The 16,426-nt window shown below is 41.6% G+C and overlaps 1 protein-coding gene across 1 annotated transcript in view; it reads right to left on the bottom strand.

Annotated features, from left to right (window-relative positions):
* AKAP10 (A-kinase anchoring protein 10) overlaps nucleotides 1–16,426 on the bottom strand; it is a 384,577-nt gene that overhangs the window by 115,711 nt on the left and 252,440 nt on the right. Inside the window, exons 6-8 of the mRNA XM_069226353.1 lie at nucleotides 7,336–7,420; nucleotides 2,107–2,230; nucleotides 98–234 (exon numbers count right to left, since the gene is read on the bottom strand). Coding sequence (XP_069082454.1) covers nucleotides 98–234; nucleotides 2,107–2,230; nucleotides 7,336–7,420 — 346 coding nt within the window. The remainder of the gene's footprint in view (nucleotides 1–97; nucleotides 235–2,106; nucleotides 2,231–7,335; nucleotides 7,421–16,426) is intronic.

Raw genomic sequence — 16,426 nt, 5'->3', positions numbered from 1 at the left:
AGTAAAAAGACTAGACGAGTTTAGGTAATGCAGGCTATTTGTCAAATGAAGGAAAAGAATATTGTGAATGTCACTGCACCCACTTTCAATTACCTACCGGTCATACAAGACCATAGCATCGTTTTGAGCCTCCTGCCCATCGTACTGGCCTTTCTTAACTGCCAGCTGAGACTGGAAGTTGTCCGCAGCAAGCCAGAACTGCAGAACGTTGACAGCATCTTCCTTCTCCATGTACTGAAAGGAGACAGTCAAGGGTGAAATGTTTTACCATTTGCTGAGGGCTAATAATGTAGTCAAACACACACACACATTAAAATTCCTTAGCAAAACAGGGATATGCAAGTCTTTGTGCAAAACATAAAATTCCTTTCTTTAGGCGAATGCAGTCTGGTCAAAAGGTAGCTTTTAACGCTTGCAATTATGAACATGTCGCTGAACTTAAATGACCTGTAATGGGAGTTTCAGTTTAATACACTTCATTCCTCGTCATCCAAACAGACAATATTAGGTCTCTTGGTAACAGGTTACAGTTAGTGGTTGAATGTCCATCGTACTGAGCAACTTGCCTCCTTTGTGATGAAACCCGTGACAGAAAAGACCTGAAAAACGTCCACATGCTCCGATATTCACAGGTTTATCACGCGTCCTCCAAAAATCAATGTCAAGGAAAACTCTGTTAAGGATTAATTTAAACTCGGACCAGCCTAGCTTTCACGGCCATGTGTTGAGAAGATAGTATAAAGCTCGCACTCGCAGATTACGACCAGGGTAGTATCCCTGCGTTAAGGTCTCAAGAAGTCGCTGGGAAAAACGCACCGGTTCCTTCCCCATCCAGATTAAGAAATGGCACCAAACCAAAACACACGCTTCGTTCTATTTGCCTTTTACTCTAGGGAGATCTAAATTTGGAGACGGATAAACGAAAACAACCCCTTGTTAGAAAAGAATGTAGAACAAAGCAGTGGCAACTTACTGCACTGGGGAAGGACCTCCCGAGTAGATGGGAAACGCCAAGTTAAAAACCCGAATCTAGATGGAGCGTGTGGTGGTTTAGTGTCTCTCAAATTAACCACTTATGGTGCACTGTGACTCGCGCAAAACAGCCTTTACATTGGTTGCCAGTTCGGGGCAGGATTCACATGAAACTACCATCTAGGGGTTTAAATGTGTAACTACTCTAACCCATATTATCTGGCCACCATGTCTCGCGTATACAGCCCCGGAAGGTTGTTTCATAGCCACGACATAAAGCTTTGCATCCTGCGCGCAAAAACAAAATAGCAAAGGGGGCCGAACATTATCTGTCTTAGGATCTGCAACTTGAAACTCGCTCCGCTAAGCTTTGCTATCTATACCCACTACTTGTCTTTCGAAAAAGATACTCAAGTATCAGCTACTAACGAGACGACCAGCGCCAAGAGACCATACGAGCAAAGGATACTTTGCAAATGTAGTGATGGTGGTGACAGTCATTTTGAACACAACAATTGGACTACCATGTAGTACAGCCTATGCTACATATAAATAAAGGTTTGGGATTTTGATTAAAAAAGAACAGTGATCTAAAAAGGGCAATTAAAGCATTCCACCCATCAATTTTCTGCTTTTCTAAATGAGACAACCCCAGGTAAGAAGCATACACGCTGACGTGAGTCCCGAGCACCACAAGTCCCATACGACACCTAACTGAACAGATCTGAAAACGGTATACAGTTGCAGAGTTGCTTGCGTGCATGTCTAGAGGAGACCTGGTCTGGCAGCTAGGGTTGGACTGTGCTTATTCTCTTATGAGGGGTTCAGGTCTAGGGTGGTATAGTGGACAAAAGCACAGTAGCCTGGAGTGCAGACAGAGTAATTAACAATGGATGAGATGAATTCAAGCATTCCATCCATTTTTATTTTTCCATAGCCGGAGTAGAGCAAGAAGACAATCCAAAGGTGATTTTAGAACTAATTCACTATTAGTATCAAAACATTTTAGTAGAATGCTGTTAATTTAAGAGAAAAGAAAAGTACCTTTGTTTTTATTTCAAAGAATTCAAGATTACTAACCACACACTGGTGGCATGAGGGCCGCACCCACAGTTACATAGTACATGTTGTTACCTCTGAGAAATAGAATAGTGCAGATTCACAGAACAGGATGTCTGCCAGGTAAACTGTACCGCTGGTAAGCACTTCAATCTGATATTTACAGAAATGATGACTCCGCAGAAATTCTGTAAAGTGTCTGTATATGGAAAAAGAGAAACATTATTAAGAATTCCAGAAGCAACAGGCATCGGCAAAGCCAATAGGTCTTACCTTTGTGCCCTACTAGCTTTGCCGATGGTTTTTAGCTGCTATGCACAGGATTGCGATGCTATGCAGTGGGGCTAGGACTAAAAAAAGAAAAAGAAAAAAAGAAACAAACAAAAGCATTGGACCCGGCCGCACGCAATATTTTGTAGGTGTGCACATCATGCAAGTGCATCCCTAAAAATGGCACAGGCAGGGTTTTTTTCTTTTTAGTTATTGATGCAAGTTGGATCAGTAACTAAAAAGAAAATAAATCGGGCAAAAGCATTTTTTAAAGAGGGCAGGTAGGGGGAGCAGAAGCAACATGGGGGAAGTGGCAGAACGGCGCTGTAACATGGAGGAGGGTGTAAAGAGAAGCAACCCAGAAAATGTGGGGAGCGGAAGCAACAAGGTGGTGGTTGGGCCAAACAGTGAAGAAACACAAGGATGGCAGAGGGGGATGCCGAAGAAAAACAGGAGGGGATGCAAAAACATCAGAGGGAAGGGCTGGAGGGGTTGAGAAAGCCACAGGGAGGGAGACAGCAAAAGAAACACAGGGGTTGGCGAAAGCAACATGGTGCGAGCTGGTGGGGAAAGCACATGGTTGAGTGAAAGAAGGAGGAGGGTGGGAAGAAACAGGTTGGCAAATGACAGCAACACTGAGTGCAGGGGAAGAGATGTATAAAGAGGGAGGTGGATCGAAAACACAGCACACTCTGATGGAAAGGTTCACACAAAAGAAAAAAAATAGTGCTTGAAAACCAAACAGTGTAAGCAGCGATGCCAGCCAATCAAAGAGATTGGAAAGCAAATGCTCCAAGGGAGGGACAAATACGGGATTGACAAGTTGTGACACCAAAAGAAGCATGCAAACGAGAGTGACAAGGTAAGCCAACCAATGGTAAGCAATGAGTGGGCTCTAAGCCCCACTATGTTCGTGGTAAGCCACAATATGCTTAACCTAAAAAGCATCAAAATTTGTTCAAACGCAATCATAGGCTAGGAAAGAAAGTTGCCACTGTCTTGCAAAGCTGAGGTAAAGGATACAGATCTGGCAATTTTTAAATGCCTGGTTGAATTTAACTGTACTGTAACCTGCAAATCTCTGCAGCGCAGCCCACTCCTAAGAGAAGCTACCTCTTATACTTACAATACCGTAAACTAGTGCTATTGTACTATAGATGTTTAGCTTGTTTGAAGAAAAAGGAACAATACAGAACACATTCAAAGACTACAGGCCTTCTCCAAGAGATCTGCAATTGCTCAGAAAACTATGTGTTCAGTAAAGCTATTTTATTTGTTTCTTTCTGTTTCCCACGTTTATCTGAAGTGCACTTCACAAAAAAATAAACAATGGGTAGACCTTTTTCACAGAACTATTGAAACAGTATTATTTTTTCAAATAAGAAAAATGTAAATTTTTATTAAGGTGAGGCCTGGGAGCAAATTTTCTGCTTAATACTTTGTAATGCTCCCAAGAATCCAGCACACTAACAATTACTTTAATACATCGTTATCACCCAGTTTGGGTTACTACATTGCACTCTTCCAAGTCTGAAACTACTTTTTTATGTGCAGAATCAATGTTGAGGATTCCATAGGCAAGGTCTCAGGGTGCCACCTAGTGATGGTGTTGTATTAGTGCATAAAGACAGAAAAATTGTCCTTTTTAGTTCTTGCCTAAGACAGCGCATGCACTGTCTGTTGCAAGACATTTTGTTAACTTACAATGGACTTAGAGCTCGCCCATTGCTTACCATTGGTTGGTTTCATGGTCACTCATGTGCTTGTTGCGTATTAGCTTCCACAGGCATTACTTCCTCTTCTTGTGTTTGTCCCTCGCCTGAAACATGGATGCATTACTTGTGTCCTTCCACTGCACATTTTTCAGGTACTACTTTTGTTTAAGCACTCTACAAGGTTGCGCGTTTCTCTTTCTCGCAATCCCTCCAGTTGCCGTTCTTGCTTCCTCTGCACCCACATTCCCATGTTGTTTTTGCATCCCCCCTCCCCTTGTCTGTTTCATCCCCAAAGCCCATCCATCCTCCATTGTCTATTTGCTATGCCTGCCCCAATCTGTCAGCTCTTCTTTGCCCATGGTTTGCCATCACCTCTTGCTTGCTCTCACTCCCTCCTTTTTTCAAGTGCGTCCCCAGTCTCGCCGGCCAACTCCTCTTGTCAGCTTGCTTTCCCAGCTCCTGCCACCTACACTTTGTTGTCAGCTGACTTTCCCATTCTCTCCAGTTCTCCTTACATTGTCAGCTTAGCTTCCCCAGCCCCTCCTCCCTAACCGCCATTGTCAGCTTGCCCCCATCACCTCCTTCACACACTCCAATGTCGGTTTACTCCCTCAACCCCTTCTACCTACCCTCCATTATTTGTTTGCTTCGTCATCTTCTCTTGCCCACCCTCTGTTGTCAGCTGGCTGTCCCAGTTCTGCCAGCCCACCATAAATTGTCAGTTTGGATCCCCAATCCCATGTCCACATTCAATTGCCATCATAATGCCTAGCCCTTCCCACTCACACTGAATAGTCAGCTTGCTGTCCCAGCTCCTTCCGCCACCCTCTGTGTCTGTTTGCTTTCCCAACACCTGACCCACCCACCCTTCATTGTCCGTTAGCCTCCCCATCACCTGCCACCCGCCCTCTGTTGTCCATGTGCTTCCCCATTGTTTCTTATCTCCCCTCACCCTTATCTCCATTCCTCTCAGCTGCCTCATCCCCCAACCCACTCCCCCATTTGTTTGTTTTTCTGGATAAAAAGTACATTAGTCATGGCTGTGTCATACCGCTTTTTTAAATTATCTTCGTACTTGCTGCACAGCATGGCTAAAACTCATTACTAAAGACAATAGCTCTTACAGGCGAGACCTATTGACGTTCCCAATGCTTGTTTAAATATAAGGGCAACGCTTCATGAGTCACCATTCTTGACCCAAAAACTATGGTGGCTGTGGACTCTTGCCGGACAGAACTAACCATAAAGAGTAAGCTGTTAAGACATCAACATCCAACGTTTTCTTCTTCTGAAGGACAAGTCCAATCATGCATATTCATCTGCTTAGAACTACAGCTAGGGGCATAGCAGCTTGCCCTTCTGAGTAGATCACTCTCTTTTTTAGAAAGATTTTTATAAAGTCGGGGTGGCTGCATTTCAAAGGTAGGCGTCTGCCTCAAATATACATTGGAAGCCATCCAAACCAGAATACGCCCTGACCTTATTAAATTGTGGGTCAATCACTATACTTCTTAAAGTGCTGAATTTGAATTAGCAAGGGGAAGCCAATAAATGTTGGTAAAAATCTTTATGCCACGATACAATCAAAAACACAGCCACCTGTAAAAGATTAAGGCATTCGAACTTCATCTCCTTGTTGTGTGATATACTGCTTAAGCTTGGGGAAGTTTATCTGAAAAAGACGCACAGCACACTGTTTGGGTCGGCATGGTAATAAACTTAAGGAATTCCTTGAAAAGATGGAACAGGTCTTTCTAAAGCTTTAAAGCAAAAAAGGACCCGTGTACATATACGGGGAGCAGTCTCCAGGGGAAAGGAAACAATACACAAAGAACATTTCTGCATACAAAAAAATATATATCAATATTATATATACGCACACACAACTTACATGACAAAACAGTAGAATCAACTAAATTGTAACTCTCTATTTGTCACTTGTGTCCCAGGTACCTCACACCACCATACTCAGCCATGCATTCAACATACATACCATCATGTATGTTCAAAAATCATTCAACCCAAGCAATAAAACAAACAGATTTTGCCAATCTACACAACAGAGGACTGCCTATGCAAATACTCCAGCACGTGGACACAAATACATTTCAGTGACATAAAGTAACAAAAAAATCACAATCTATAAATCAAGCAAATAGTTCCCAGATCTGAACTGAGCACTACGTAGGCCTCAAATCAATTGGCATAAATTCTTCTATGTTGGAATGAATAGCCACTATATAGTATCCTGATATATATAAGAAAACAATCTAAGATGGAGTCGATGCCCATGCGCAGAGGAGCAGAAAGGGAGGAGTCACTTGGTCCCGTGACTCGAAAAGACTTCTTTGAAGAAAAACAACTTGTAACACTCCGAGCCCAACACTCGATGGCAGGAACAGTGCACAGCATGCGTATCTGCAGCTACACATGCCATCAAACATATATATATTATATAGTGAAAATGGAACTTTGCAATCCATGTAATCAATGCAGCTCTGGGAACTATTTGCACAATTGCTTGAGTATTTGCAAAGGCAGTCCTCTGTTAAGTATATGGGCACAATCTAGTTTTTTTTTTATTGCTTGGGTTGAATGATTTTTGAACGTGCATGATGGTATGTATGTTGAATGAATGGCCGGGTATGGTGGTGTGAGGTACCCAGGGAACATGAGTGAGGATTAGAGAGTTACATTTTAGTTGATTCTACTGTATTATCAAGTAAGTTGTTTATTTATAATATCAAGAGATTCTCAATATAATACATGGAATAAAACGTTGTTTTGATATATTTTCGATTTTGTACTTGGCTCCATTTTCTATATAAAGTTGACCTATTTATGCGCTATCTATATTTAGAAAAAAGTGTTGAGGGGTTGCAGTAATTTTCTTTTTGTGTTATTTTCTTTGTAAAGCTTTAGACGTTACATGGCTGCTGCCTTGCTCTATCAAACAACTGGTCTGGTCACAGACCAAAGTCATGCCAGTGAAAAAGACCCAGGGGGCTTAAAACACAAAATGCAGTCTGTCGAATCCCGTGCTGTCCCTCACTGAAAACCATTTCAAAAAATGTTTTTCCCAAGTAACACATTTTTAGTATAACGTGTCCCTTGATGTTTTATTTAGTACATAAATACTCACCATTTGCCATTTTACCCTTTGTTAAAAGTTTTAGTTCAACCCAATTTATTATAGGCTGGCAATACTAAAACTATTGCGTGGAAAACACAGCCTCCTACATTAAATACTTTTTAGCAGTGCAGGGACAGATTTACGAAATGTGGAAATAGTAGACTAAGCAGGAGGCGATAGACTTACTCTTGATCCATAGCGTTAAAAACTATTGATTGTGCCATAAGAAAGCAGTTTGGATCCACGTGTCCATCTTCTCCACAGATTTTAGCTGAGAAAGACAAAGTAAAAAAATGACATTGGTTGTGTAATTCCTGTACCCCATGCTCTTCGTTTTTTACAAGCCATTTGAAATTGTTTGCAGTCGCCACTAGACCACATTAAGGGTCTGACCAAGAAATCTGCCACTTTAAACATTTTAGGGGGTTAGGAGCACATTACGGTGCCAGTTCATACCCAGATTTTACATGTTTGTCTATCATGTAAGTTTTAAGCAAAGCATATGCTCTATGGGCATGGCATGCATGTGTGGGTAAGGGAGAGTCCGGTGGGCGGACAAGGACAAACAGAAATAGAATGACCATGAAGGTAATTTTTCCATACTCTTACATTCTTGCCTCCTTCCTTTTCAACTGGTTGAGAACCCAACTTAACATGCAAACAACACTACTAGAGAGTGACAAGCTTCACCCCAAAAACTTCACGCAATACAGTTAAATAGAAGGTTCTGTCCCAAAGTCCTACCTTTAATGGACGATGCACAGGTTGGGAAATGGTAAATAAAAAGGCATAAAGAGTGGGTTATTGCATTTTACTGCCCCGTATTTCAAAGATAACGTTATCATTAGGTTTGTTTTTGTTAAGCTATGCTGAAATGATTGAAAGTGTATTCTCAAAACACCAAGGTTTAGAGAGTTAATCAGTTTCGTGAAACAGATACAATATCTAAAGCAGCCTTAGGAGCTCAACAGCTAGATCAAACCCACTACCTCAGTGGTTCCCAAACTTTTGACTTCTGTGTACCCCCACTTTCTCAATACTGGAACCCAGGGACCCCCACTGAATCATTACTGGAATCCGGGGGACCCCCCCACTGAGTAATTAATGGAAGCCTGGGACCCCGGCCTCAACACTGTCAATAATTTGAAACGCAAAACAAGACACAAAAAAATACAGAAACAATCATTCAAACACATACACAAATTCTAAACACAATTTATTTTAAAAAAGTGTAATTTTGAAAGAAAGGTTGGAGCTTTTCTGAATTCAATTGAAGCCACACATCGTCCATAATATATTCTGTTTGAGGCACCTGCACTGCTCCCACAAAGCAATCTAACTAGTTTAATTTTTAGCCTCCAATTTCAAATTCCTTGACATTTACAGTATGTTTTCAATGTTTCAGTTGTACATTTAGCCACTTTATTTATATCCACTTTAATATTCTGGTAATAATAATTAATTTTCTAAGCAGTCACGGACTCCCATGGGTCCCTTGACCACAGGTTGGGAACCGCTACACTAGCTGTTAAACTGCGTCCAATATGATATTTTCTGGCACAAAACAGGATTTTAATGACTTCAAAAACACTGAGGTGGGCATACACAAATTTCTCAAGAATACAGATTTCAAGTTCGGCAGTGTTATGAAGAAGTGAAGAGGTATAAGAACGTTCTCTGACAAAATAAGGATGTTCTCGTATCAAAACTGGTCGAGGCCAAAATGGAGGTACTTCTTGCCTCAGAAGTGGAGGGGGTTCATGAATTTCTAGAGAGCTACCGGTTCTAGGGGATGAGAAAGTAAATATTATATGTTCTAAATAACCCCCAGCAGGCAGGAAACTCTGGAAAATTAAACATTTTGCCTGATATCAAAAGTGGTCAAGGAGTACAAAGGTCAATTTCGGAAGATCGTTTTCATTCACTTTTACATTTAATTTGAAGAAAACAAATTGGTCTCAAAGCTACATTGCTAACTGATAAAGGAAATGAGAGACTCACCCTGTCATTACTTTTTCTCTGCAGTCTTGGTGTGGCCCAAACTTGTCAGAATGCTGATAAACGGTTTGAGTCAATATCAGGGTGTGGGAACATATTGAAGGGGAATAATTTCAGATGATCAGACGGAATACTGACAGTTTAATTGCTGCAGCAATTGTGAAGATTTAGTTGATGAAGACCTGGTGATGGTGTAGCACATGTATGCTCACAGGTTGGTCTTGGTTTGGGTTGCATTGTTTCATTGCTTTAGAGAGACCTTTGCTTGCTCTAGATGTACCTTTTGGTGGTATGACAGTCGGTGACTTTGGCTAAGGAGATACGTTTCCTGTTGAAGTAGTGGAGAATTTTAATGTTAGAGAGGTTATCTTGGAGCTAGGTGTTACACTATTTCTTCAAGGCTGTGTAGTTCGTACTTGTTGCCTGTGTGTTATTTGGTGTACTGGAATATGAAGAGTTTACGTTTAAAAGACTGCTATTTCAGATGGGTTTGAATATCAGCCGGGGTCTCAAAGTTGTCATAGATTGAATTTAGGAGGCAACCAACATTGACCATGGGGTTGACTGAAGGATATCAAAGTGGGTGTATCTATCTTATTCGAGGATTTCAATGAGATCGTAAATTAAAAGAGTATCACTTTTGGTTGGCTGGCCAGAGGTGGCCATAGAAGCTAGGGAGTGCAGCTTGGAGAGAGGAAGTAAAGCTGGCATTCAATGCTTTTCATGGAGATGAAGACAAAGTTGAGGATGCCATCTTAAGAATGGGTAGATTTAGTGACACGTTTCTTGGTGGTTATTCTATCCAGCAGGTTAAAATGTGTCCTTTTACATGGTTTTGGTGGAAGTATGCCTTGAGTGCCAAAGGTCCAAGAGGAATGTTGGAGGACAAGTGTAAAATTCAGTGTTGTCTATAGTATTTCACATATTACAGGGGAGCCAGCAGATTAGGTGGAAAGGTGTCCTCTTTGAGGCAGACAGGGGAGGTGGCAAGTGAGGATCATACTAAGGCTGTTTGGTTCCAGGAGGATTCAACGTCAAAGTTTTAGGGGTGTTGGCAAGGCCTCAAAGAGACTTGTGAGTTGGTAAAGGGCTCTTTGATATGGTCAGTCTGTAGAACTGGATGTGAATCATGTTTCTTTGATTTGATGAACGTTGCTTCTAGACGTATGCAGATGGTATCTGCTGCTTGGTGGTATACTGCACTGTGATGAGCATAACATGTAATGTACCTTGATGTTTAGGTTAGATGTGTGGAGGTGAAGGGTGTAGCTGTGCTTGGTTATGTATTGTGTTTCTGGGTGTGTCTGCATGATGGCCAAAGTCACCGTTGCCCATCGTTTGCTGGGGGCACCCACGCAAGGACACCTTGGGAATGTGGAAGAGAAATGCAAAGATTCCCATTAGCAGAAGACCTTCTTGTCATCAGGTGGTGGGCAGCGCTAGTTCTCACAGTGGTTCAGATGTCACAGTGGTATGATTCTGCCTGCCCTGCACTTTATTTTTGTTAGTTTTTTTTGTAGCTGGAAATCCTCCTTACTGTTCATTGCTGGAATTCAGATGATGGGTCCCAATAATGTTTCAGGGGAAGACTGTTTTTCCTGCTTCCTTTTGCTTTTTCTAAAAATTCCAGTGACAGCAAACCCTTCTTGCTGATGGTGGGCCTTAGTCCGCATAATGATAGTGGTGCCAAATTGACTTCAAACATTGAATATTTTCTGTGTTTCTTCACATCATTAAAGTTGAAATATGCATATTAGAGATCTATTGATCACATGTAAATCCCCCAGTTGAGGATACATTTTGTGGTAGCCCAACATTATCAACGCCTACTAGAAACTAGTGGTAATAGGTAGCCTGGAATCTTGTTTAACCCATCCTTTTCCAGCAGAATGAAAATACATAGAAACAGTCCTACCCCCAGTGAAGAGGCTTGGCATTTTGTGGGGATTTGTTTGGAAGAAATATTCGGAATTTGAGTGCAACTGCATTCCTTCTCAACAATGTTGATCACACTGCTCTCCTTCCCAACAGTCTACTGGGCTGGATGATACAGCGAAACTGTTTGCCCCAATGAGCTGCACAACAGTGGGACTAGAGTAATTGCTTGTTGTTTCCTGGTGATTTACCAGATACAGTGGAGGCCTGGCTTGCTCAGATACCCTCGGACTAGTTTCTTTCACTTTGCTGGAAGAGAAAGACACTAGTCTTTTGTGAGCTGTTGCTCCTGCAAAAAAGGGTCTGAACTCACTTTTGGGAAGAACTTTTTCCATGCAGATGTATTCGTCTTTTCCAATTGGTTTTAGGGTGCTTGCTTCAGTCTTTGGTTTGTGGACTTATTCATCAGGAAGGCAACCAAAGACAGACGTTTATGAAAAATCTACGTCTACTGAAGTAAGGCAAGGAACAACTAATAGCTCATTCAAATTACATAGCAGTTTTCATGAGTAGGAATGTTTCCTGTATGCTAGATTGTGCTAGGAATCTGATTAGGGACTATCACACCTTCTTTGAAAACGTCCTTGAAAATGGATTGCTTGTCCCTTGGAAGAAATTCTGAAAATAGCTATGTAGATTTTTCTTATCTCTCCTGGAGGATTTGGCTCTCCAAAGTTTGTTCCAACAGTTACGGCACAGAATTATTAGAGACCTGGAAGTAGCCCTAAGACTGTGAGGTATCAATTTTTAGGTGTATTTTTAGGTATCTGTTTATCTTTAGGATTCTAGTGCCAATATTTATTTTCCTGGCTCCGTGCCACTTCTTTGAAAAAGGTAATGCTGGAACGATACCATAACAGACTCCATTGGATTATGCTGGAGATTTATCTGCACTGTTCAATGGTGGGCCCATATTCAGGCTCCCACCAGGAAGCAGTTTTCTACTAGAAGAAGCATAGTCTCTTTGATGGCTCCTGGATATTTGGGAGTCAGTTCATCATCTGAGAGTCCTGAGCTCTCCTTTGAAGAGGATTCTCTATATCAACGGTCCTTCAAGTTGGGTAGGAATGTACTTTTAGGATGTAGCCCTTATAAATTAGGAGGGATTGCCTTATGATTTTGTGGTAAAACTGAAGAAAATAGCTAGTGCTTTCTAGGATTTTGCCTTCTTGTTACAAGTAATGAACAACGAATAAGGGGGTCCTCAACATCGATTAACTTTTAACATCATAACTCAAAACGGCGAAGGGTTTCTTGTGAATAGGCTCTTGGAAGTAACAGATGGCTCAACTATGAGCGTAGAAGGCCTCAAGATCAAATGGGGGAGATAAACTGAGTTGGCCCTACAAGTTCTAAATTTGAAGAATAGCTACCCATAGTTCTCTTGAGGGATGATGACACGGAGCCTGAAGGTAAGACACTTTTTCTTTAGCCCACAACTGAACTGCTTTCTTGGTAAACACCACACTCTGTCAGTAGGACTGGCAAAAAAACAAACAATAGAGATTAGATCACTCCACTATTCTAGTGTGCATTCCATATCACGGAAAGGGACATTTATGAAAGAGATGGCATAGTGACTGAATACACAGCTAACAAGAAAGCTGCTCCAGTTTGGGGGAAAAAAAAATATTCACTTGATTTAAAAAAAAAAAAAGAAAGGTGGGAGACAGAAGACGTCCCAAGGAGCCTAAAAAATACTAGTCTAAGTGTTTTTTCTGAAGCAAAAAGCTAAAAGGCACAGCTATGTGTTCAGGGATCCTTGCTCCACTGGTTGGAAAAATAAAATGACTTTGGACAGCACTGCGCAACACTAGATTAAATGCTGCCTCAGTTTTAAATTTCTCTTTAGTCAAATTGATGACCAAAGTTCCTTGGTTTGCTTTTATAATGAAGAATTATGTGAGCTCTTATAGTCAAGCAGCTTAGATATCTTGCATTGAAAAGATAAATTCCTGGGATACTGTTCACATGCAGAGATCTTCTTTATGAATATCTGTGAGGAACACATGATGAACAAGGATCCTTGTACAGAAATGTAAGGATGATAAAGAACGTCACTCTGCCCAAAGAAGGGGAGGCACACACCTATGAAAGGCAGAAGACACCGGAAGGAGGAGGGAGGGAAAAATTGGTGACTGGCCTGTAAATGCCTGTGCCTAAACGAACAGGGTCCAATCGAAGTTCTCAAACCTCTAAAGTGACTGCTTTATTTTTCCAGCTATGCTCGAAGCTGCAGGCAACAGCAGGGACAGCAATGCAAGTGTCAGTAACTAGAGTGACATGATTTGTTACGCAAATAAACAGAACTACACTGTGGGTCTCTTATTAACGGATTATTTCATATGTGACATGCCACTCGTAAGGCCCTTTTGACCAATAGCTTCCAATTTTCCTACATGAGACTCCAACAAGTGGTTAAACGCCCATATCTTTCATCACCAGTTCCGAATGATTCCACTGTTTAGCATTTACAGTGGTGGGTTTACAGATGTGAGATAAATATTTAAAATTGTATGCATTATTATGGCCACAGATTTGCAATAGGGGCAAAGTATTTCCATGTGGACATTTTTAGTTATAGTTTTAGCCGAGACATTTTGATTTTAAAAATATATTTAAAGGGGCTTTCAGCCCGCTTTCTTCATCAATTGATCTGTTGGTGTGTCATTCTGATTTTCCTTCTGCCCATACAGCATGGGGCAGGGGGTCAGCCCACTTTAGCCACTGGATACCTTTACCTAGAGTGACCGCATTTTGTTCTTTCACAAGGAGCACATCCACACACAAGCTAGGTCATCTTCGGTGTCAATGTTTTTTTTTTATTTATTACTTTGATGTTACCTTCGTATTTACAGTATAACCTGACAGCAGGACGTTACACAAGATGTGACAATAGGCCATATTCTATGCTTTATACGTTCCTGTCTCCTTCCAATGCTGTTGTAAATTCCTTCTGGAGTGTCCTTTGTTTACTGTTTGACTGCTGGTATTTCACAACATAACAGATTGTGTCAATTTGAAAATGTTCTGTATTAAGTTATCAAAAGCTTCTGTATTAAGTTATCGAAAGCATCAATATTATTCATGTGAATTCATAAGCTAATAATACATCAGAACATGTTTATTCTGAACTCACTTTCACCAATGTTTCTTCAATAAAGTTTGCCCTGGAAGAAAATCAGCCTTTATTGTGTTTAATCTGCAGCACTTGTAACACTATTTTTTTGCCTTCTGTCTTTATTTCCTTCCTTTCTTTGTTTCTTTCTTCCCTTCCTAATTTCATTCATCTGTTTTTCCATTTTTCTTTCATTCTTCCATTACTTTAAATTTTTCTTGCATTCTTTCATTTTATCTTTTTTATTTCCCTTTTCTCTCATTCTTTCTCTTGCTTTCTTTCTTCTTTCATTCCTTCTTTTCTTTCTTGCCTTCCTTTTTCTTTCATTATTTCATTCTAGTTTCCTTCTTTCTTGCTTTCCTTTTTTCTTTCACTCTTTCAGTCCTCCGTCTCTTCTTTCTCCTTCCATTCCTTCTGTCTTTCTTGCTTTCGTTTCTTTCATTTGTTCTTTACTTCTTTCTTGCATTCATTCTTTATTTTTTTTGACAAACAAATTTTTTATGTTTTATTGAAGGTGAAGTCACAATAAAATCTGACAAAAAAAACAGGATCCGCAGGCGGGACTTTCATAGACACAATCATAGCAAACATCAGTATTTTTTATAGTGGAGACAAAGGGATTACTATATCAATGTCAAAATATGTCAATGCGTGCGACCACGCACCATTTGCCCCATATTTTACCATGTTTGGCTGGATACCCAAGAGCCTCGCAGACTAGTTCTTCCTGCTGGGCACACCAGTTCAATCCGTGCCTCCACTGTGACAGCGTAGGAGGTTTGGATACCGTCCCGTCTGCTGCGATCTCACATTTAGCAATCAGCAAGGCCGTTCTCAGGAAGACTCAATCCACTCGGGCACCTCCACCCCCCTCAAGCACACCCAGAAAGATTAACAGTGGGGACATTTCAACCTTGATATTTAAGACCTCGAAAATTTCCACTAGCACTGTCTCCCAGTATCGTGTTATGAGGGAGAGAACCATGTCATGTGAAAGAAGCCAGCTGGGACTTGTGGGCAGTTAAAGCATGTGGGGCCAGGCAGGAGACCAGCCTGTCAGAGGTATGTTAGGGGTGGAGCAGTATGCCTTCAATAGCTTGAGCCGAGATGACATCATCAAAATTGTAGGGGCCATCAGTGCATCCCACCAGTCGCCCTCATCTAACGGTCCCAGCTAGCTCTCCCAGTGAGTTCTTAGGGTAGTCAGTCTGTCTGAAATATTAATATTCAGGGTGCGGTATATTTGAGACATGCCTCCTTTGCCCAGTGCGCCCATCATGATCTTCACTTCAGCTGGGCTAAACTCTGGGATTGGTGTGTCTGGTGGAACGTGTATTCGTAGTGCGTGGCGTAGTTGCAGGTATTTGTGAAACTGTATTACAGACAAGGAGTACGTCTGTTGGAGCTCCTGGAAAGAAGACATATACATGCCACTCCAACCATCCCCTAGAAGAGAGATGCCAATGGCATTCAGCCGATCAAACCCCTCCAGCGCTACTACTTCGCCCAACCAGGCTCCATGTCATAAGGGGGGTCTGTCATGTGAGCAAAGACCACCATCTTATGCATTGAAGTGCAGCTCTCCACCCACTAAACACCAACTGGGTCATGCTGGGAAATCCACTGGAGACAGAGCCACCATAAAGCATCACCATAATGCAAGGAAAACCTAGAGTTAGGAGCTTCAGTTGATAGGCTGGGTCTACCCTCCACTGAGCCAGTCGTTAACTACTAGAAGCTGTGAAGCGAGACAGTACAGATGTAGATTTGACTTGCCAAGGCAGTTGTCATAAGCGGCTCGCTGTCAGGTCACGAATGCTGAACTCGGTCATGAGTTATGCCATAAAAACTTTAGCCCCACTGAGTCCATTTCTCTGAACCAGTGCCTGGAAATCATTTGCATGGAACTTTCTAAAAGGTAGATGAATCGAGGCAATATCATCATTTTATACAAAGCTTTTTTTCCCTAAGACGTTCAAACGGAGTGTCTGCCAATTCTTAAGATCCTCTTTAATTTTGCGGGTGAGGAGTGTAACATTGAGGGATCACGTCAACGTGGGGTAGAGGGCCACTCTGATGCCTAGGTAGCAAAAACGGAGTCTATGCAGTCCCATGGAACCACAACCAATTTGGCAGGATTAATGGTAAGGCCCGGGGCCTCTGCAAAGAGTCCTAGAAGCTGTAGGCATCAAGGACCACTACTGGCTGGATTTGCGAAGTGGAGGA

The sequence above is a fragment of the Pleurodeles waltl genome, chromosome 3_1 (genome assembly GCF_031143425.1).
Source record: "Pleurodeles waltl isolate 20211129_DDA chromosome 3_1, aPleWal1.hap1.20221129, whole genome shotgun sequence".
Taxonomy (NCBI): Eukaryota; Metazoa; Chordata; class Amphibia; order Caudata; family Salamandridae; genus Pleurodeles; species Pleurodeles waltl.
Note: the sequence above shows the minus strand (reverse complement) of the source record. Positions and strands in the feature narration are given on the sequence as shown.